Genomic DNA, 24,416 nt, shown 5'->3' on the forward strand with positions numbered 1-24,416 from the left:
CTTTCCCTCTCTCTCGATCTCTCTCTCTCTCTCTCTCTTTCTCTCTCCGTCGAGCCGGTGGATTCGTAGTATCGAGAATTTTCGATAAACAAAAACCGCGGGACGAGAACTCGCTCGATTCGAAGGCCCGGCAAAAGAAAAAGCACGCGCTCCTCACGGGCGCAATTATAATATACGCGCCGCGCGGGGATGAATCGCGATCACCGCCGTACAACATGGCCGCGCGTGTTTCTCGAGATTTTTATCACACAAAGTGCATTGCCAGAGTCACCAGAAATTGAAATCTTTACAATCTCGACGCTGTGTATGCGAGGAATGATTATTCGCATAGATCGTGAACGACGAATAATCGCCCCCGTCTTGACATTATAGCCGCAGAAATCGAATAAAGAAGCTTATTTCTGCGAGGAACAAGAGCGTCCGAGATTTACGGCACTGTCATTGTGCTATCGCGGAATCCGCGACGGGCGACCAACTCACGCGGCTTGATAACGATTTCATAAATCGTAACAAAAAAATGTGATACACGGAATCCCGTGACGCGAGCTGACGCGTGAGAGGGATTTTATGCGCGCGCGCAATTATAATCCACACGAGTCGGAATAAATGGCGAACGATTACCGAAGCGACCGCAAGATTCCCGGCGACTTTCAGCGAGGCGATAGTTATCCGGTTGTACATGCGTATGGTATAGATGGCCACTCTGAAATGCTCGAGAAAAAGAAAGGAGCTGATGCCGGTCTGTCACGTGCAATTATATCGCGGCGTGTCGGCACATAAAGTAAACGCGACCGCAGAGTCCTGTTTGCTCATTTAAACTTTACAGGAGACATATATACGTATAATATGTACATATCGCGACCGCGAGTTTTGACGTAAAAAAATCCTAAACGTGATGAGAAACAATTTTGCCCCGCGCACGAAATTATTACGGTATCGCGATCGCGTATAAATACGTGCGCAAATCGCGTCGCTCGGTTAAACGTACGTATTGTAACTTGCGGAAAAAAAAAGGAAACGCGTTTGCTCAATTTTCTGTGGCTTTGCACTCGCGACGTCCTTGCAATCAGCGGTGTAATGTAGTGTCGCGTTTTCCCCGCGTCGTTTCCGCGCCTTCGTCCTTGCTGCGCGCGAATTGAGAGAAAACGTTCAGTATTTCGTGCTCGATTATTGCTCGATGCTCGGCGAGCTGCGTCGATTTCCATCCATCGATTGCAAAAGCGATTTCGTCGGTTCATTAATCTCGCTGCCGGGACCTTCGGTAATTAAAATCGAAGAAATCGACTGCGACGCTTGCACACATATAATCGCGTGAAATTTGTTAAAGCATAAAATTCGCGTAAAACGTGATCGATGGCGGGTTTCTTTATTTTTTGTAAGCGAATTACCATAAACCGTTTTTATCGAACGATTAAAAATCGTATGAAAATCGTAAAGTGGCGATTTCGCATTCAACTTCACCGGTCACCATCGATAGGACGAAATAACGGCGTGCATTAAGATCGCGGGCAACGATAAATGAATCCCTCGTGTGTCGATCAACCGACTTTACGCGGCTGGTTTTTGCTGAAATGAGTAAAGCATTAAACTTCGCGCGCACATATAACGCATAATACGGACCCCAATCAGATCACATTTGCTTTCCACTCTAATGCTCATTTGATCGCGGCTGTTAACGATGCTGTCTAAATGTCAATTCCTACACGCGGTTTTTCAGTCCCGAAGAATTTTCGCGTTTTGCTCGTCGACGCTTCTCGCCGAGATAAACGTACCGTTACGACAATCTAACATAAGAGATCTGGTAGAGGAGAGCTTGGTAGCACCGATTTACATATTTACCTAGTAAGGGAGAACCATCTGTGAAATATAAGATCTCGTACATTTAACGGCACACGAAGGAAAAAAGAGAAAAAAACCTTGCGAACTTTCTTAGTAAGTAAAACGTTAATGGAATCGTGATCGGCAGTTGCGAATGCGTTTCAAAGTAATTTACCTCCTCCCTTCCCTGCCCCTCTTTGCGCACGCCGAGAGAGCCAACGAACTGCTTCTGTGTGTTAGTTGCGGGCGCGCGTGCAAGGTCTTCTTTTAGAAACTAATTTTTACGGGCTCGAACACAATAAGCGGAACTAATGCGCGTGCGGCCCAATGATCGTTTCACGACCGTCGATTCTGCTGGCACACGAAGGGAGATCGTCTCCTACCAAAAGACACGCGTGCCGAGGAGGAAAAAAAAATTATAGGAAAGTATAAAAAAAAAAGGACCCACCTGGAAGAAACGAAGCAGTTATATCCCATCTTAATTTACGAACTGCTATCTTTGAACGTTTTATATTTTTTTTTGTCGAGAAATCTGCGACTCTACTGCTATTGTGACGTGATCTATCTGGATCGTAAATCATCAACGCGGGCTGGATTTAGCGACAACCTCCATCTGCTGCCATCTGCGACTTACCGCGGGTTGAAACATGAAACTCGTTCGTACCTTTGGTCGAGGCCTGGGTCGAGCTCGGTGGATAAGAACGTTTCACTTCAATCAACGCAGGGAGGACGATGCGGAGCAAATAATTAATAACAAGATAGTGGCAGTTTAATGCACCACAATCGATGTCTCGAGGTGCGACAGGGCGAAAAAAATAAGTAAGAGAGAGAGACACCAAGAGAGAAAGAGAGGGGGTATGAATGGTTCGAGTGATCGCAATAGATATCGGTACTATTAATAACGCCAATTAAAATAAGCTGCATCCATTAACAGATTGACAAAAGTGCTCTTCTTGCAAGGTCACCGTGAGATAATTACCTATCTTAGGAAATAAAAAGGAAATGACAAATTATTAATTTCTCCTTCTCGTTTCCCTTTCCATCGCCCGGAAACTCAAGCCCAGCGGGATTCACCGGCATTTTTTCGACCGATCGGGATACACGTGGCGTGCTTATGTCAACGGCCACACGTGGGCGACGTGATATGAGAGATCGCCTCGTTACCTCATAAAGTAGATTCGCTTCCAGTGCACGAGCTGGAACAGTCTTGTTCTGGAACATGTTACGCTATAAACGAACACGTTTGCGAATATCTTTGCTGTAACAAAACACCGTCTTTCTTGATCGGGTGTCGAGCTCGCAGCATCCGACATGAGATTGATACGCCTCGAGAAATACTTACGTTTTCATAAAAATCGCGAAATTGACTAAACCTTCCGTAGGATAGAAATTATGTTATACTTGTCTGATGTGCCTCTTGATTAATATATGCCTACCTACTTTGTAATTAATTGCTCGAGAGGCAAATTCGGAGAACACTCTAGTCGCGGCCGTTGGCCGATTAATAACGCTTCTAGCATCTAATTCTGACCTATTCACAGTGATATGACGAATAGTTGCGTTATCCATGCGACGCCGTGCTCGAGTTTCGGCTTGTTGGGACCAAGGGCTGACGGCTCTCTTGCTCTTCGGCCTGACATAGAGGGGTGATGGAGGAGGTGGAGGAGGCTGAAGGGGGTGGCAGATTGATCCGTCACGGAGCGCGAGCACAATCACCCCCATTAGACATTATGTGCCTCCCGGCCACACGCATGTGTATACGTGCATGCGTGTGCGTGTACTAGCGTTACCGTGCCGGCCACCGAAATGTATCCGCTTTCTCTCTCTATCTGTCTCTCTCTATAACAGGGTTCTCTCTTCCTGAGCTACGATACTTGCTCTGATCTACCGTGTTGGTCGCGATGTAGTGACGAGTCCGGATTTGCGGCGAATTTGCGAACTCGCTCGCGTCCGATCAGAGAGGAGATCGCGACGACGCTCGAGAGAAAAATCGACGGGGAAAAAATATACGGGTTGCGTCGCGTTAGTCGTCGTTTCGCCTTTAGATTAGAGCGCGAAAGCGCGCGCGGCGACACGGCGCGCTGCTCACCATTTCCCGCGGCCACCAAAGCCACCCACGTAGCCCGCCGCTCGTTTGTCATCCGACAAATAGCCTTTCTGCCGCGCGCGAGAGGAGCCAAGTGCGTGTGCGACGCGCGTACACGCTTTCGCGCGCTCCTCGTTCATCTCTCGCGCGGGCCCGGCGTGTGCTACGCCCGTAAGATTATTATTATCTTAACGGTCAGGGCCGCGTTCAACCAACTAGATTCGATGTTTTCTCGTTTCCTTTTCTCTCTCTAGCTTTATCGAAGCACTCGAAAGAGAATTTTATCTAAATATATCAATGTCGTAATATATAGCAAGAACAATACAATTCGTCTATTGCGAACAGGGGGTCGTCATCCCTCTTCTCATTTTGACCCGGCAAAAAAATTTCCAGGCTTAAGAAATAATCTTCTGTTCGAAAAGTAATGTAATGAAATATATTAAGTAAAAGAAGGAAAGCAGTTTAAAAAAAAAAGCAACCGCGATAATATCTTTGCAAAGATGCGTATCGATATGTCAAGCCAGACTGTGAGTCGTGCAGGCGTATTTGCATAGACTCATGTTATGCGTCGATAATTCAAAATGCGCGTTACAGTAATATTACTCTCGTCACACGAATGTGTGTTAAAAAGGAACCTGTCAGCCTCTTCCTCCATGTTTTCGGCACCGATCCCTCATCGATGCAGTTACGCGCCTCGCGAGCAACATCTGGCGCTAAAACCAGAACGAGGATAGTGTCGCACAGAAAAGAACGCTGCGAGAATTCGCATATAAATTAGACGCTATTCGGGGAATGCGAGACGGTGAGCAATATGTTGTGCTCGATTAATACTTTCTTTTTGAAGTAGTCCTATGGCACATCTACGCATTACACGAAACGACAAACTGGAGACGGTAATTCATTCTCCTCGTTTGTTCACAAGAAGCGAGTGATATACAAAGAAGTTTTTACATTATTGCATAACTTTTTATTGCACAACTGAATGCAACGAATTTACTTATCATCTATTAGTAAACATGAATTTTTTTCTCGCTTTTTAAAACTTTTCTCGAGTTTCTCAAAAAGAAAAACGAATACGTCCCTATACAACGGAGAGAGATTTTTTTCGGTTTAGAAAAGTGAGCGCTGTGCCAAGTTGCAAAGGGATAACGCTTGGGGGTTGGTTCGGCGGACGAAAGGCTGGAGAAAGTCAGTGAAAGAAGGCGCGAAAGAGAGAGAGAGAGAGAGAGCGTAGGAGCAAGCGAAGCAGCGGACGAGGTGAGATGAATAAATAAGAGGGTTTTGAAAGGAGCTCGTTGTGGCCCGGGAAGTTATTACGTGGCGTCACGCGATGATGTATCCGCGCTGGTTCAGATTGTCTCCGCGAGATGGGACCGCAGACCGTGAAATATGCACCAACCCCTGGGTTAAACCCCCTGGAGGCACCAGCCAGCCCGCCCTTATTCACGACCACATCACTACCTTCAGACATCGAGGATGATCGCTGGGTCTTTTCGGAGGAGGGTCGAAGCGCGACTCTGTCTTTCAATCGTCGAATATAAGAATAACTTTAATACTCTCTCTTTATAAATATTCACAATACAATATTTATAATTAGCAGCATCACCTTTTGAATAAGATGTAGCCTTTGAATCTACCTTTATTTCAATATTTCGCGAAATGCGCTTCTCTCGTATAAAATCATACATCACTCAGCGTTACGGAATTTTGATAAAATCGCGCCGCGACGAGTAATAAAATAGCGCAACGCAACGCAATATGTCCCCGCGATGATTAACGAGCAGAAGAATTTTTATCGCTCGCGGCGCATCGAAGGCTCTCTCTCGCATCGTCGCCGATCGATAGCTTTTAAAATACTCCGTTAAATCGAGATGGGTCGGTGATGCGCGTATAGTGCGCTATAGTCAAAAAGGGCGTATTCGGATTGCGCGTGGCAATAATTTCCATATATAGGCGTACATATATATATATATATATATATGTGTGTGTGTGTGTTTTTATGCGTGTAAAATGCACAGTGACGGAGCATAGATCATGGACGGCACGCGACAGCACGTGCTCGCGCTCGTCCGCCACCCCTCGCGTATCCGCCACACTCCTCCACTAGGCTTTTCCACCCACCGCAAGACGACGACAAACCACTCAAGTGCGGCATGTCTCCCTCCCCTACCCTCCCATCTTATGCGCGCGACATAACCCTTCTTCCAGCCATTACCGTAACGCTATTCACGCTTAATACGGGGAGCTTCTAGAATGCAGCTCGCTCGCAGGGAAACGCATGGACCTAATTCTTCTCTCGGTTATTTCTCAGCCAGTGCCGCAGACACGTATTTTAAATGTAGACTTTTAAAAATAATCATTTAAATAGTTTTGCTTCTGAAAATATTTTTTTTATTAGTGTGATAAGATATATAAGCAGAACTTTAAAAAATTAAAAGAGATTATATTTAAACGAAAGATAATGCTCGATTATTTTCGCAATTGAATCTTGTTTGGTATTACATTGTCATAAATTCGTCGACGCACAATAATAATCGCGTCTCTAAACAAGGGGATAACGAACAGAACGTAATCATATTATGATGCTATGGCCTTTAACTCCCACGGGAACGTCGGAGGGTTGTGTGTTTGACATTTAGCATTTCCCGCGGGAAGGTTGCCTCTTTGTCTGTCGTCGAGGAATCCCATTCTCGTAACATTATCACGTATTTCCGAGAGACAAACGTACGCATATCCAGATCATCTCATCGGTAAAAAACCTCGTGCGTGATATTAATTATGGAGCCACGTATGATCGCGATTATCGCGATTCTTATTGATTTTTTAAATATAAAAAAAGTTTCTAATAACTTAATTAACTCAATTAAATATCGTATTACGGGAATTTTCGAAAATCTATGATCTAACTAATCAAATATCACGTCGTACCGGCAAACTCGCGCGAAACGACGAGGATTTATTTCAGAGCGTCGCAATTTCTTTCTGTATCAAGCGGACGCGTCTAACCGGTCTGTCCGGGCGAAAGTAAGAGCTCCTCTTCTTAAGATTAACGATACTTTAGTGCTCTTTTAAAGAGATCGTCCTTCCATACCCGCCGTTCCCCTCCGGCCCCCTCCCATTCTCTCTCCGCACCGCTCTCCCGCTTCACGATCTCCACTTCGTTATTCTCCTTATTCTCCTGCTACCCTCGGAACAGGAGGACCAAAAAAAAGAGTAGCAATCGTCGGAACTTGAAAGCAGGGCATTTTATGATGACTACAATGACTACAACGGCCACCGTTGGGGTGGCGAGGAAGAGGGTGGGCATGGCAAAACGCGAGGGTGAGCCGCCATCGCTACCTCTACCTACCGCCTCCTTTCCTCCTTGGTCCTTAACAGGACCAAGCGACGTTACGTAAGGGAGAACAGGAGCGAGACGAAAGGATCGAGGGAGAGAGAGAGAAAGAGAGAGCGACTATCCACTCTCGGCAGGACGACGGAGGCGGCGGGGACTTGAATTGATTGCTTTCATTACGCAAAAAAGTCGCCTTCTCTTCCCGCGAACGAGCCACCACCCCTCACCCTTACCTTTCGTATTTTTAACTTCTGCCGCGCGACACTGGCGAATAAGTAAGTGCGCTATTTACATCAAATCTCGTGAGTTATCGCCGCCAACCTTTCTTTCCCTCCCCTCCCGCACCCCCTCACCGCCGGTACTGCGAATTGAAGAGGGTAAATCGTTTGTATATCCATTATCTGCGCGCGACCAAAGATGTCTTTTAGATGTTAGGGTTAAGTCGGAAAGAACAGCACGATTCTTTAATTTCCGACAAGAATACGAGAGACTTTCCTTCAAAAAGAAATTCGCCCGAGTCACCCCAATTTCCGAACCGCAAGAGGCGAAAGAAGCAAACATATATTATCACGTGACGTGGATATAGTCTAACAACATCGTCAATTTCGCAGACGTCCCGTTCGCTTCGCAAACTCCTCGATCTCGCGCGCTATGATAAAGGAGATTAATGCGGCGGTCGGCCGGCGGATTAGGAAGGATAGCGGCTCGTTCGGGTACCGATTAGGGACAGCCAAGAGCACGATGTGGCCGCATTACCCCAATGATCGATGCACCCCGCACGACGACCTCATCTGCATCTGCCCCGCGCGTGCACCGCAGCGATGCCCCTTCTCATCTCTCCCGCTCCCGCCTCCCCCTTTTCACCCACCACCGCCGCCCGCACCGCGGGATCTCCGGGTGCGTCCCTATTCGCCTGCAAATGCGTCGTCTCAGCGTCGGGCAGACCGGTGCAATCATGTAGAGGACATATTACCCGTCAACGCGGCCGGTGCCGCTCGTTCGTTCAGGCAAATGATATGCCAAAGCGTAATCTCGAGCGAGATCCTCGAGAGATTAGGTCCGGCGTAGTAATGACGAATGGAGGGTCCCTGCTCGTGAGGATCACGCGTCAGGTGAAGCAGTAATTTTTGCGAGGGGCGAAAATAAGCTTTCTTCTGTCTTTCTTTCTCTTCGTCCCTCTCGAAGGAATTCCCTTTGCGAAAAACTGGTTTATTACCGCGTCTCGCGTCCGTCAAAAAAAGTATACTAATGAGGGAATTATAAATGGTGCTCGAATGCTCAGGATTAACCGCCACCTCTACCGCCCCCTCCCATTCTCTCTCCGCACCGCTCTCCCGCTTCACGATCTCCACTTCGTTATTCTCCTCCGCCGCGCGCTACCCTCGGAACAGGAGGACCAAAAAAAAGAGTAGCAATCGTCGGAACTTGAAAGCAGGGCATTTTATGATGACTACAAAAGTGGTCGCGGCCACCGTTGGGGTGGCGAGGAAGAGGGTGGGCATGGCAAAACGCGAGGGTGAGCCGCCATCGCTACCTCTACCTACCGCCTCCTTTCCTCCTTGGTCCTTAACAGGACCAAGCGACGTTACGTAAGGGAGAACAGGAGCGAGACGAAAGGATCGAGGGAGAGAGAGAGAAAGAGAGAGCGACTATCCACTCTCGGCAGGACGACGGAGGCGGGGGGGACTTGAATTGATTGCTTTCATTACGCAAAAAAGTCGCCTTCTCTTCCCGCGAACGAGCCACCACCCCTCACCCTTACCTTTCGTATTTTTAACTTCTGCCGCGCGACACTGGCGAATAAGTAAGTGCGCTATTTACATCAAATCTCGTGAGTTATCGCCGCCAACCTTTCTTTCCCTCCCCTCCCGCACCCCCTCACCGCCGGTACTGCGAATTGAAGAGGGTAAATCGTTTGTATATCCATTATCTGCGCGCGACCAAAGATGTCTTTTAGATGTTAGGGTTAAGTCGGAAAGAACAGCACGATTCTTTAATTTCCGACAAGAATACGAGAGACTTTCCTTCAAAAAGAAATTCGCCCGAGTCACCCCAATTTCCGAACCGCAAGAGGCGAAAGAAGCAAACATATATTATCACGTGACGTGGATATAGTCTAACAACATCGTCAATTTCGCAGACGTCCCGTTCGCTTCGCAAACTCCTCGATCTCGCGCGCTATGATAAAGGAGATTAATGCGGCGGTCGGCCGGCGGATTAGGAAGGATAGCGGCTCGTTCGGGTACCGATTAGGGACAGCCAAGAGCACGATGTGGCCGCATTACCCCAATGATCGATGCACCCCGCACGACGACCTCATCTGCATCTGCCCCGCGCGTGCACCGCAGCGATGCCCCTTCTCATCTCTCCCGCTCCCGCCTCCCCCTTTTCACCCACCACCGCCGCCCGCACCGCGGGATCTCCGGGTGCGTCCCTATTCGCCTGCAAATGCGTCGTCTCAGCGTCGGGCAGACCGGTGCAATCATGTAGAGGACATATTACCCGTCAACGCGGCCGGTGCCGCTCGTTCGTTCAGGCAAATGATATGCCAAAGCGTAATCTCGAGCGAGATCCTCGAGAGATTAGGTCCGGCGTAGTAATGACGAATGGAGGGTCCCTGCTCGTGAGGATCACGCGTCAGGTGAAGCAGTAATTTTTGCGAGGGGCGAAAATAAGCTTTCTTCTGTCTTTCTTTCTCTTCGTCCCTCTCGAAGGAATTCCCTTTGCGAAAAACTGGTTTATTACCGCGTCTCGCGTCCGTCAAAAAAAGTATACTAATGAGGGAATTATAAATGGTGCTCTTCTCCGGAAATTAAAGATCTTATTTCCGATTGTTGAATTAAAGTTCCTGTAATTACGGGGAGAAAGATAAAAAGCCGAGGCGAAGAAAAGATTTCTCCCGCATGTACGTCTCGAATAACTTTGTATTCTCAAGATATCTCCCGCGCGAGTCTCTCGATATTCTCACGAATTGACGATCGAATCGATCGTACTGTCGCCGACGAAGTTTCTCGCCCCGCGTCCCCGAGCCCGAGTGTCGGTGTCGCGTACACGCACCGCGTTACGCAACGCGGACGCCATTTGACAAGGCACACCGTTTCGCGATCCCGGGTATCTAGTGTCAGCGCGGGCTGGACGGAAAGAGAAAGAAATCTCGCGAAGAAACGCACTCGAATGTAAACCGGACCCTTGTGAGATTCGCGGCCCAGCGACGGTCCCACCGATGACGACGGCTGACCGCACCTTCCGGGCAATCCGGCCTGATCCACGCAGCTCGGAACGGGGCCCAATCCTTCCCAGCGTAACATTTAGAAAGGTGGTGGTATCCCCCGATTCTCTGCTCTTCCTTTTGATCGCTTCGATAGAGAAGCGGTGCGAAATAAATCCATTATTTTTAAACTTTTATATATCAAAATTTATTTCACGCTCTACATCATAAGTGACTCCATTTTATAATTTTATTTAAAATGTAATATCTTTAAAAAATATATATATATATATGGATGTATGTATGTATTGAAAAACGTATAAATAAAATAAAATATAAAGACGCGACCGGAGATCTATTTACGAGCGGTTCGTACCATTCGAATTTTTAAGCGTCATAAACCGTAAGTCTCTTCCGGCGAATAAGTATCTATATATTTCGCGATACGTATCATGTCCGAGAATAAGTTCCCAAGGAACGCGTGCAGGAGGAGAGCGAATACGCCGCACTTTGTAAACCAGTATACCATCGCGCCCCACCTTCCGCATCTCAGCTTCCCCACCTATCGTTCGCGACTTGCAGATATTGCGAATGCCCTTTTCTCCCTCAGCCACCTTCGCCATCCCTCCGCAACGTCCACGGCGTTTGTCTCCACGTAATCAGTCTCGTAATTAGTCGCGGCGATGCATGCCGCGGGACGTCGCGCGATGCGCTCCGGGAGTGTTAACCCTTTCAGTGTTAAGTTGCTATAACGTCATAACGTTAGCGGGAATTGTATGCAAACATCCTATCCAAGCAATCTTTATAAACCGCGTCGAGACATATCTAGATAGTTTCTGCCACCTTGCGTTTTAGAGAATTACATATGGTAACACTATCTCACGCCTAGAGATTGACGTGGAAAATGTGGGAGAATAACAGCGTACGTAAGTAATAAAGGAGAGAATAAGAATTAACGAGAGAGCAAGAAACTCTTCGAAGAGAGATATCAAGGAATAAATTTCTCGCGTAGCATTGGCAATACACCAGCCGATCAACATTAATTTTTAAATATTTGGCTGCACGGTTTCACCATCATCGTTCTCCTTCGAATCCTCTCTGTCTCCAAACTGCGACGGTAAACAACTTTATTGCCATTCGATATTCTTCCCTCTTCGCGTACACGAGGATCCATAAAGCGAATAAATTATAGCGCATCGATATCATGCATCGAAGAGGAATTAAATGAAAACAACCGAAGAGGAAAATCTTGAGAAGAACGATTCCGCGAGAAATGCCGAGAAGATACAAAAGTCATACAAGGTCCAAGGATTGCGATAAAATTTGTCGTGAAATCGCCAACGGCAAATCGACAAACGCGTTTTCATTCATCCTTATTTCGCGTACACCCACTCTCGCTTTTCTCCCTTTTTCTTCGATCCGGTGATCGACGCGTGCCACGATCCATTCCGCGAAACGGAAGTGGTACAGAAGGAAAGGAATCCGAGAGAGAAGCGCGCGACGGAGGGTAACTTTTAAATAAATAAAATCGATAGGGCGCGACATCGTATCCGAGGGAGCTCAAGAGGTACGACCTCTTCCTCTCTGCCTCCCTCTTTCTCGGAGAGAAGAGGGACACCCTCATGAATAAGCAGTGCTCACGGGGGTGTGCGCCGCGTGATTTCGCGCGGGACTGTTGGCGGTAGACCAGTCGGCGAGCGTTTATTTCGCGCTCGCCTTCGTCTCTCTTCCGCAGATCGGCGAGATCCTCCGTCGTTCTCCCGCCTGCCATCCCGCGTCCGGGATGCCAATAACGAGGTTATCCCGCGCGACGCCGCCGCCGTTTCCGTAGAAACCCCTCGTCACAGGGCGCTCTCCCACCCGGTTGTCACGCCGCGCCGACCAATCCCGGCCCGGCCTGGATGCCGATCGAGGGATGCGAAAGGCGGGGTCGCGCGCGACGTGGGGATGAAAGCTCGCCGCCGCGAGGCGGGGGTCGAAAAGCTGTCCGAAGTCACGTGTGTCCGTCGGCAGAAGCCACCTTCGTGCTCCACGACGTCGTCGGCCCGGTTTTGCCGCGGCGTCGCTCGGCTCGGCTCGCGCGGCTTCCTCTCGCGGCTTCCTCTCGCGGGGCTGATAACGATAACGAGCGGCCAAGACGTGTGACCGAGAGACCGTTCTCCTCTTTTCCGTTTTCTGGAAAAGCGCGAAGAGTCTCCGTTTGAACGGAGAATCTTTTGGCGCTTATCGGATCCGATCGTTTGCCTCGTTTATCACCCGTCAATGATGCGCGGGATGAATGTTGTTGTGTCGGATGACGCGACATATTTTGTAATACGCTGTCTTGAGAGAAAATTACACGTCTCAGCGTATATCCGACGGATCGAAATGCAGTGATAAACATTGACTACTTGCATAGGACGTGTAAAATGTCGAATTGTCAGGCTCGCGTATGCGGCGATACGTGCGAGACTCTCAGGGTGTTAACTGGACCACTTGGATACAGTGAGCTGGATTGGTGATTGTGGCGAACGATAAGAGGCAGTGCTCGTCGTATATGTGTCGTAACTGTCATGTCTAAAGTGTAATGAAGCGACGAAATTTCGTACTTTTGTAGTTTCTGGCGTGAATAAAAACTATGTGCAATAGATTTCCGGCGGGATTAAAAGTACTATAAAATCGCGCGTGAAAACACTCTCGCGTTCGTATGAAATTTAAACGAACGCAGCATCCTTGAACGCTCGCGTAGACCATGTTGTGAACTCTGAGAAACTGTGAACTGGATCAAATTCTTCCGACGGGATCGGCGCTCGATTCACGAAGATGAAGCGACGGCCGACCGGGTGTCCACAGCAGCCACCCGTCGTCCGGCACAAAGACGTTCCTGATGACAGTTATTGTGTCGCATCGCCATAAATCTGCCTGCTCCGTCCGCGTAAAAAGAAAGAGAGAGACGAGAGAGAGCCACTTCTGGAAACGCGCGAGAGGTCTTTATCGGCGGTCAATAGGACCGTCGGTCCTTCTCGGATGCCTTTCGTATATTACATATAAAATCTGCTCCACCAGAGAGGCAGGCACCTGGATACCCGATGGCCGTCGGGCCCGGAAGTGCCGCGATGGACCTCAGCACTACCCTGAGTAGTGCCTACCGATACAATCAGAACATGATGGAATATTACACCTGTAAGACATTTAATCATGTATATTTTAAGCGTCTCTTAATTATCGCTATGTTTTTACTTTTATCTCTTTTTCCGCTCCGTCATCAATCGGCACGTTGAATAATCGCGCAAATCTGATATTTCAAATTGGATTACCTGTTGTCGATTTAAGATTGATCTTTACGGCTTCATTGTTTCATTCAATCCTGCTTTTTGATTATTATCTTGTTGCCAATCTCTACTGAATATAAAGAGATCGCGATAAATATTTAATCGGATATATTTTTAACTCACATTAACAATCATTTGCGTCTCAAGCGGCAATCATAGTGATTTTAATAAGTATATCTAAATATAAATGGATCTAGCCTTGTAAGCAGTCTTTTTCTCTTCATATATCGAAAGTCTTTTTCAACTCTGTCTCGGTTCTCCACGTTTTATATTTCTTCTAGCGCGAGACAATCGCAAAACCGCGCCATAAGTTCGATATATTGTCAGCAAATTTTACGATAATTAATGCAAAAAATGTTTCCGCGTGCGAAACGCTTCTCTCGTGATCGCGCGATTTCTCTTCGAGTTTGCCGACGGTGCGTCGATTAAGTGGAGCAAACGGGATGAACGGAAAAGCATCACGAATCCAGCGACGTCTACTAATGGCCTTCGATCGCTAACCGAGCCGTAGCGGTACCGGTACCAACGAAAAACTAAACCGCAATCATATCGCGACCGATAATCTGCGTAGGAGCTACTCGCGACGATCTCTCTCTCCCTTTCTCTAAACTGGTAGAGAGAAATGTTGCGCATCCGATTTAGTATCTGCAATATAATCAACCTGGTTCTTCTCTATGCGAGCTTAATAAATTTTATATCGACTAAATATAATTATAATTTATTTATATATATAGTTCTCTTCACATGTAAGAGCTTATCGTTGTAATTTTGTCCAGGATATTACGTGAAAATAACGAGTTTGCCGATCCACGGGCGTTTCCGTCCATTTAACGGTCCGACCGTATTAATTAGACGTGTTCGAGTGTCGTTTTAAAGTTGTAGCAATCAAAATCGCATTCCATTTACGGTGTCGACAATCTGCGTAGGAGCTACTCGCGACGATCTCTCTCTCTCTCTCTTTCTCTAAACTGGTAGAGAGAAATGTTGCGCATCCGATTTAGTATCTGCAATATAATCAACCTGGTTCTTCTCTATGCGAGCTTAATAAATTTTATATCGACTAAATATAATTATAATTTATTTATATATATAGTTCTCTTCACATGTAAGAGCTTATCGTTGTAATTTTGTCCAGGATATTACGTGAAAATAACGAGTTTGCCGATCCACGGGCGTTTCCGTCCATTTAACGGTCCGACCGTATTAATTAGACGTGTTCGAGTGTCGTTTTAAAGTTGTAGCAATCAAAATCGCATTCCATTTACGGTGCGCAGCTGGTCCGTTAAATCTAATGAAATATTACTAACTATGAGACATTAACAGAAAGACGACAATCTCCGTTTGCGCATCATAAAATTGTTTGTAATGTGTTGCGTATCTTTTTATTGCATTATTTAAAAAGAATTATTTTATTAAATACCTACAAAAAAAATACTTAATTTAAAAAATTTAAGGACACACACTGTAATTTCTATTCATCATCCGATATACTGTATCTTTAGATAGTTTGCGCATGTTCAACAGAAAAATTTTTATCATAATCATCACCGAAACGGGTTATTAATGCGCTTTTCAATTACGATGTAAATCGATTTGATTACGACTAACGTCGTAAAATTCCGAGACGGCTCGCACCGGCGAATTACATTTCCCAGCGTATTTTTCTAGCCATCGGGTAATAAAGTCCGTCGTATTCAGGCGCGCTCGGCAATACATAACGTCAAGGCGTAATGTAATACGGGAACAAAGCAGCGCGATGCTGGAGAAATATCGAGTGACTGTATGGGAATCTATATCAAAGTTCTTCTGGCTTCTCCGATATACACACGTAGCCGACGAGCCGCCGTGATCGTGTATCACCGGTCCTCATTTTATTGGCTCTGAAACTATCTTGGACCGGTCCTCCATTCTCGATTGCAAGCGCACAAAAGTGGAACAGGGGGAGACTGCGCGCGGATATACGTGCAAGTCAAAAAAATTTCCCATATATAAAGAGTTTAAATTTTTTTTCTTAACAGATGTATCTGAAAGAGTTAATCTACATATTTTTGCAATTAACGAGCCCCAAATAATTCCGCTCGCTCGAGAAAGCGTGCAAGCACTCATGTATAAATATTTTTTTACCGTCATAGATAATATTTATCTAAAGGAATCGGCTTTGAGATGAAAGATTCGAGAGATAACGGAAACGAGATCGGGACTTCGGAATGCGGCGAGATTTCAAAGATATTGTTAGCGCAGCTTAAGACACGGCACATTTCTAATGAAAACGTAATGGCGGGAATCGCATTTGTCCGGAAGTAATCCGCAGCAGCTCGGCGCTCAGCCAGGTCACCTGATTTTGCATCGACGTTTTTATATGCTGACAGTTCGAATCGCGATTGATTAACAGATGCGCTATCGGCTTTCTCCGATAAAACTGTAAATCCAATTTGATCGAGTCACGAACTTGGATACAGTTCGACGAAATTGCGTGCGAATCGCCGAGATCGTCCTATCACAAGCGACGCTTCATCATTGAGATTTCCGTTAAAACGCTTCGAATCGAGTAAAACCACAATAAGAATCATTACTCTTTTTTTTCGAGATAGTCAAAGTCGAAAAAACTCGTTTAGAGTTTTCATTACCATGATGTCTCTTTTGAAGAAATCTCTTTTCCTTTATAGATTCCATAATTTTGTATATAATATTACGTTACGTGAAGGAAGGATTGCGTATAGACACAATAGAAACAATAGGAGCGCAATTACATGGGATTAGTTGAGACTCTGAGTTGCATCTCTTGATTCGATGTATCCCAGAAGTGCGGAACGGAGCGGATGGCAATAAGCTCCGGTAATACGGCGGCCAGTTTCCAGCGACGGCAGCAAAATCCAGTAGCAGTAGTAGCAGTAGCAGTAGTAGTAATAGTGGTAGCAGTAGCTAGAACGATTCGGGGGTGGTCCAGGCCGGAGCCCTCGCGTATAGCTGTGGTCAGCAGGCGTGACGGCGTGTGTGCGTGTGTAGTAGGGTAGTCATGGTGCTCTCTCGCCCTGGCAATGCCACCATGATGCCGACGACTATCCCCCTGACTACCGGCCGCGCCGCGGGGGACGCGACCATAAACGCGAGAGCGAATTGATTTGCGACCGGAAGGCGCGTATCGTTTCCAGTAATGATCGCGGAGACCTCATTGTCTTCGTGCGACGACGAGATATCATCGAGCGGCGCGATATATACGGCTGAACGGCGAAAAAAATGTTGCGGTTCACGCCTCATGGATCGCGGTGTTACCGTAATTACGAAATCCCCCTCGGATAGAAACGCAAACGCGCGAGCGCGCGATGATTCTCTGTAGCTCGTTCGTTTCTTCGAATTAACTTTACGTCGGGCAAAGTTTCGTATTCGATGTAATCAAAACATGACGTAATCGCCTTTTAAATTCCGAAAAATACATTGTTATTTATTCCATTCTATCTCGAATAATATTAATAATTCTTTATATTCTGAGCGCTCGCGAATCGCTCATCCTGATAGAAATGTATTTGCCAGAACAAGTGTCGAAGAAGGAGAATATTCGGGCGATAAGAGTGACAGCGTGGCCGATTTAACTAACTCTTCGTCTCGTCGAGGGTTCGCCGAAAACAACGATGATCATCGAATCATCGGTGCACTGGCACGAACAGGGGGACATATGTCGCGGCGCAGAACCCTCCATTACGATATTGGCTCCGAGTTATCGCGTTAGGCGGCTTTAATGCGCGAAAATGAAGCCTGCGACGATGTACGACAGAAACTCGAGTGGCAGCGGGGAGTAAACTAATAATAATGAATGCTCAGCATTGATCCTGGAACGTTTCTGCGAATGGCTCAGTGAAAATGATTAGCCGGCAGAAATATTAAAGTTTATGTTCCGTTCACGATGTATTCTGATGCGTCCTTGATCGCGCGCTTCATTATATTACTATGTAATTATCAGATCATCAATTATACATACATCAAATGTATATATATATTTATACGTTTACATTTAATGTATATATAACTTTATGATCTAATATATATTCTTTCCCCATTTCTCAAAAAAATAAAATATGATTCATAATATAAAAAATTGTAATTTATAAATCAAATAAGATGTTGGAAATGACTTTCACGAGCATGCAAACACAGAAGCCTTAACTTGTCTAATCTTGTTATCGAAAACCTTCTTCAATTCTCCTGGTGATATACCTCTGAAGAAGAAAATTTGCTAATAATATTTGATAAATGTTTCTTTTTATGATTTGAAATAGATGTTACTTTCCGAACACCTGTATATATTTAAAACTACTAAAGCGTGAGAGAGACAAATCATTCTCTCGATAGAAAGTCTCGCTGGCCAACGGTATAACATTCCTCCGCAAAATCTGTCAAGTGGAATGATTCTGTGGCGATAAAGACTATTCGAGAGAAGATTTAACATTGGCATTCGCGATCCGTTCTGCCAGCTTCCTTTAACGATCGTCGATTTAGCGCGCGCGCGAAGCCCGATTCACACGCAAATCGCGTTTAACGCCGCGATTTCACGGCGAATCGTTCACGACACGATCGAATCTTTTAAATCCATGCCACCGGTATTCAACATGACGTTTAACAGCAAGATGTTGCCATTTCTGTAAAAATAAACAGACGATATATTACTGATACGGATGACGCGTTTTACCTATACACGACATGAATTATATATTTGCAAGTATTTTTATTTGCGAGTTTAAGCCTCGCTCGATTACGCTCGATTAATATACATTATCGATCCTCGTTTTTCCAGGTCACGGCGGAGTCAACCAGCTCGGCGGCGTCTTTGTGAACGGAAGGCCCCTACCGGATGTAGTCAGGCAGAGGATCGTCGAACTCGCGCACAGCGGCGTCCGACCGTGCGACATTTCGAGACAACTCAGGGTATCTCACGGCTGTGTATCCAAGATACTGTCGAGGTGAGTACCACCACCGTACCTCTCTATCCGTATCCGTTAAAATCGCGGCCGCCCGCCGCCCGTCGAGTATCTCGGCGCGACGCGAATGGACGCGCGAGATGAGCGACATTGTTAATCCGAGCGCGCAAATTTCTCAAGAAAATCAGATCTCTCACAGTTCAGGATTGCAAAGTTAAACGTTTCATTGTAAAGAGACGATCTATTTATTTGAATAATGTATCCACGAATTCGTCGACTAAAATGTATTTCGGCGGGATACGGGAATCGTCTCAGAAAATCGCGTTTGCCAAGTTCGGAGAGCGGGTAACAAGCACAAACAATGTCGTCGAAGGGCGAGTGATTTACGAGAGAATCAAGCTCGTCCTCTCTTGCCAAACGCAACACCGCAATTTCCGCGCCGCGGAGTGGCCAAGGTCGTTCTCGATTCGCGGATGAGAAGAAGAGATGCGGGAGCAAAAAAACCGAGACCGCTTTCTCGCTTCCCGAAGTGATTTAATTAAAGACGCTGTTAGGACCGCGAGGCAAACGGATCGGGTGGGGGGGGGGGGGGAAAGGGGGATGATGAAGGGAGAGACGATGAGGGGCCGGAAGGAAGGAACCGGCCCCCTTCACTCTCGCGACGCGCAGAGTTGCCCGACGATATGCGGTTTCCATGTTTTTTCCACCCTCCTCTCCGGTTCCCTCCGCTCCGCTATGTAACGGGTGGCCTCGTGCCGCTTTGATGGCCCGAACGTCATTCGCGTCCCCCACGGCCGAATATCATTGTCATATATCGCGCTCTTTCACGAATCCCGCATAATAAAGGCCGACTGGATTATTTACTGCCGCGACTAAAGTTACCGTTTCCTCTTCCTTTCTTCCCGGCTCGGGCCCTTTCCCGAGCGACGATTGTATTCGGAGAAACGAGACTTTGTCATTAACAAAAATGCGGAGCGATCCGTCAATCGAATTTTATTCCTGCGCGCGTCAAAATATTAGAGAGATTGAATTTTAGAATGAAATCTAAACTTCGCGGATCTCGACACCGGAAGGATTGCGTCACAAGAATCGTGCGACTCTGTTCGACACAGGCGTCTCCAGGTCTTGCTTTTACGCAGTTGCTAAATTTAAACGTAGACTTGGTCGAAGACTTGGCTTTCGTTCCAGCTAAATACGCGGTGTTCTTCCGCGTGTGGATGTGTGACTTTATGGTCCGAAGATACGGCGAAAACGGCCTTTTAAGGGCCTGTCGACGACGCGACAAACGTTAACGGCGACTGTGCGACTTTACGCGGTCACGCGTCGCTGATACGACGAGAACGCCGTTCGCCGAATCTAGGACGAAACCGGATACCGGGATTCTCTTTCGACTCTAGCTGAGGGTTCGTAAAATCCGCCGACGGGGATGGCGTTGAAAGGCGCGGGCATCGGCGGCGACCCCGACACAAAATCGAGTCGTCGTCTCCCTCGCGAAAGATCTTTCCTGGCTCTGTCGCGCGAGTGTCTGTCACGAGAAACACAAAGTGCTATTCCTCTTTAGGGTCGCGCTCGTCTCGTCGGCCTTTGTGGCACGTCTCCGCGAATCCGCTTCTGTATTCTAGACACGCCGCGGATTCTGAGGACTATGTAAAGCTGGTTATGACTCGGATCCTGCAAAACGTCCTTCATCGACGCGCAAACGTGGCGACATGTCGTTTTCCTGTTCGTATCGTGATGTTACAAATGTCTGACATGAGTGATCAGCGATTGAATAACTTGACATTTTTTAAAATCTGTTTTACATATAATATTAAAGTAGTTTAGAAATCATTTCGACGTGTGAGAGATATGTCGACACTTTTACGATTTAGCGACATTAAATATAACATAAAAGCTGGTGTTTCAAGCACTAACTCTGTTATGGAGCATTTTTATTTATTACTTTTTTGTATACATATTTTATATAAAAAAAAAACAAAGATTAAAATATCTATTTCTCAGTTTACAAAACTCTGAAATATTAATGCAAATTCTCAGATTTATTTTGTTAATTTATTAAAATTATTTTTATATCAGCATATCGAGATGTGCCTTTTAAAATGATATTATTCTGACTACAGTCGCCGATTATCGTTGATTAACGCTGTGCTTTTTGCCGTAACGTTAATGTGAAAGATCCGTACGAGGCATTACGACAGCCACGTAACGACGGGCGTAAATAATGCTGTTCTTCCACGGAGGTGGCGTTTTCGATTTCGCGCAAGACTGTTTCGAATCCATTTAAATCGGAATTAATACAGCAAGGGTGAGTAACACACCGGGCGGTGGCAAAGGTCGATTTGAAAAATCGCGCGATCTAATGGCCATTTCACGGTGGAGGCGGAACAAAGGGGAACGAAATATCAACGGGTAAGCATTGCCATGTGGGCCTCGAATGGGGCTTTACACACCAGATATGATCGCAATAATTTCGCGGGGGCAGTGCGGGACCCAAGTCTATTTGAGACCGTTTATGGCTCGCATAATGCTTTTAGCTACCGACCGATTATTCTATTTCGACAAAATAGCACTCGCACTCGCAACAGAATCTGATAATCGTATAACAATGAAATAATCGGAATTTGAATTTTTTTATCATAAAATAACAGAGGAGTTTGTTCGGTGATATACATATAATAAGAAACATGTTGCAATTTTATTATAGTTAAAATATATACGCGTTCCTCTCTACAACAATCAAAAACGCGCACAAAGGACGCGGTGTCGTGGAGGACTATAATTCGACTCAACAATCCGAGCCCCATTTTTCCTGTGACATGCAACGTAAAAAACCTGTTACGGCGCTTTTATTCGCGCAAATATTTTTCGCCAAAAAAAAAACGTGTTTTGCACAGCGCATACGCGCGCGTAGAGATACGTACGCAAAATTGGCCAGATATCCAACGTGCGTATGAGCCGACGCCAACGCCGACGCCGGCGGCGGACCCACATCCATCAAGGCGGCCCACAAGCGGACCATTATTGCGGACTATCCGGCGTAATTGAATTTAAGCACGAGCGAAGATATTATTTAACTAATTAGGCACAAAGGGCGCGTTCACGGCGGGCCAATCGCGATCGCCCATCTCGCGTATATACCCGGTCGGTGGGAGAGAAGCGACGAGAAGTCCAAAGGGTAGAGAAAGAGGGAAAGAACAGCCGGTCGTTGACGCGCCGCTGGACGGCGATTCGTTATTCCGACGTTGGCCGCCCACCGCGGGAAAAACGTTCGTTGCTCTCTCTTTTTCCCCCGCTCTTGGCGATTCCATGTTTCACGATAGAGCGAAAGAACGAGAAAGAGAGAGCAAACAAACTGCGAACTTTGGTGCGACTGATCTCTTGTCGGCACCGCGCTTTCAAACGCGTCGAATTGTCTTTAAAGCCGATTAAAGAGGGCTTCCTTTATACTTCGCGCGATTCTCTCATGAGATATAAAACTGATTGTAATGTTATATTGTAATCTTACATTATAGGTATTACGAGACTGGTAGCTTCAAAGCCGGCGTCATAGGAGGCTCCAAGCCGAAGGTAGCGACGCCGCCGGTGGTCGACGCGATCGCTAATTACAAGAGGGACAATCCGACCATGTTTGCGTGGGAGATTAGGGACAGATTGCTGGCCGAAGGAATTTGCTCGCAGGACAACGTGCCATCCGTCTCTTCCATTAATCGGTGAGTTAATGTTGTTGTTGTTATTATCGGCGTTATTTATTCAGCGGATTATTTATTCCGGAATTGCATCCCTTCAAGCGCGTGCGCTTGGTCATTTAACAATTAAATCGATGACAAAATATATAATAAAAATAAATAAGCTACATATAGATTTATAATCAAATTCATAACTAAAGTGACAATAGAATACACGAATAAATTCGAAACACAATACAGATAAGCACATCAAAGCATCTCAAATTTTTGAAAAAGAGCGATTAAAAATCTTTAAATCTGATTAACGTCTTTGATTTTAAATTATGAGAGATCATAAAAATTTATCTCGTATTTCTCAATCACTAGCACAACACAACGCGCGCTTCGCGCGCGCTATTTATTCTTTTTCATTAAACATTTTTAACGATATATACACAAAATAATAACTGTCAAAATATGCAATGACAGCCGCTCACGAAGTAAGCGCAATGACAGAACCAATCAGCATCGCGGAAAAGCGACAACAATACACTTCGAGACTTTCGAGTATCGACTTTACATGCCTTTTTTTAGATAGGATATATTCACGTTATATATTTTGTATGGAATGTATTGTTTCAGCTTTACATATAGTACATTGTGTGTGTGCACTGAATTTAAATTATCTTTCGTAGAATTCAGTACGATTGATAATGATATAAATAACTAATCCTCATACACTCTAGTTTTGCTACTAGAAATTTTCGCACAATTTTAATTGATTAAAGGAGACTGATAAGATTTCATGATATCTATAATGTTAAATAATTCGAGACAAATATTACATATTATCTATCGTCCTTATAATTTAAAGACAGTCCGGTTTGTCTTCAAAAATGCCATTAATTTTGCTAATCATCCGCCGTGCGCGCGAAGATATCAGATTACATCGTGCTCAGTCGCCAATTCGAGGAGTCGCGACATATGCTTGGACCGACGACGATGGGGCGCGATCGGTTATCGCGCGCGGCGAACTCCGCGCGTGCACCCTCGTCGCATGTGCATCGAGATAAGTGCGCATCCAGCCCGCCGACCCGATCCTATTGACCTTTTGCAGGTTCCTTCGGGACCTGGGGCCGATTAATTCAAGTGTTTTTGCATCGCCCAGCCGAGCCGACGGAACACGGGTAGTACCCCGCGTTGTAGAGCGAGCCCTTACGAGATGGCGAGAGGGAGTGAGTTCCCGCGGGACGGCATTACAGCGTATCAGCACCGCACAAACTGAACGACTCGGTCTTTCTCTCTCTTACCTCTCCCCCCTCTCCCCCTCGTCCATTCGACCAACTGAGGAGCTACAAGAAGGGGATGGAGAGAAACGATCGCGAGAGAAAGAGGAGAGACAACCAAGGGGTTGTACCCATTGATCGGCTCGCATATGTCCCGAGATTTAATCAGTTGCTACTTAAGACCTTATCTTTCGCTCGAGGGGGCTGAATTATTTCTCTTTCTCTCTCTTGTCACGTCTCTTTCTCTGTCTCTTTTTTATCTCCCACACACGCGGGGTCGCCGATAATGAAATGGAGCGTAATGCGAATCGAATTGAGCCGGCAAGTGAAATTCACTAACGCGATTTCCGTGGGCCGCAACCGCTAATGGAAACGCACGCAAATGAGTTAGCGCCCACGTAACGACGTAAGTGCTAACGCGCGGCCGCTTATTTAAATTCCGCGTCGCGGTCGCGCGACAAGAGATCTCGAGCCGGTCGCGACGTCCAACTTGCAGTATACGCTCTTTTGCCGAGAGTTTCCGTCGTCGTCGAACGTTTGTTCTATTGATTCAATCGCGAAATAGCAGTCCTCAAAATTTAACTAATTCTCTTCCCTATTTTCACAATGCTCGTTATATTAAAGTTTAACTTATACAATGGAATTAAGTCACAAAAGAGAGAGAAAGAGAGAGCGAAAAAGGAAGTTTTAAAGTCGATAACCAAAATAGAAAGCAATCAGCGTTTTCCTGTCATATTTCTTAATCGATGTTTCGTCAAGTTGTCCATTTTTTTTTTTTTTTTTTTGAATTTTTAA

The 24,416-nt window shown here is 46.1% G+C and overlaps 1 protein-coding gene across 2 annotated transcripts in view; it reads left to right on the forward strand.

Annotated features, from left to right (window-relative positions):
• LOC115235493 (paired box protein Pax-5-like) overlaps positions 1–24,416 on the forward strand; it is a 102,169-nt gene that overhangs the window by 53,114 nt on the left and 24,639 nt on the right. For both annotated transcript variants that reach the window (XM_029807328.1, XM_029807329.1), the window contains exons 3-4: positions 18,547–18,712; positions 22,183–22,380. In XM_029807328.1, the coding sequence (XP_029663188.1) occupies positions 18,547–18,712; positions 22,183–22,380 (364 nt within the window). The remainder of the gene's footprint in view (positions 1–18,546; positions 18,713–22,182; positions 22,381–24,416) is intronic.

The sequence above is a fragment of the Formica exsecta genome, unplaced genomic scaffold, assembly GCF_003651465.1.
Source record: "Formica exsecta isolate Colony F162 unplaced genomic scaffold, ASM365146v1 scaffold223, whole genome shotgun sequence".
Taxonomy (NCBI): Eukaryota; Metazoa; Arthropoda; class Insecta; order Hymenoptera; family Formicidae; genus Formica; species Formica exsecta.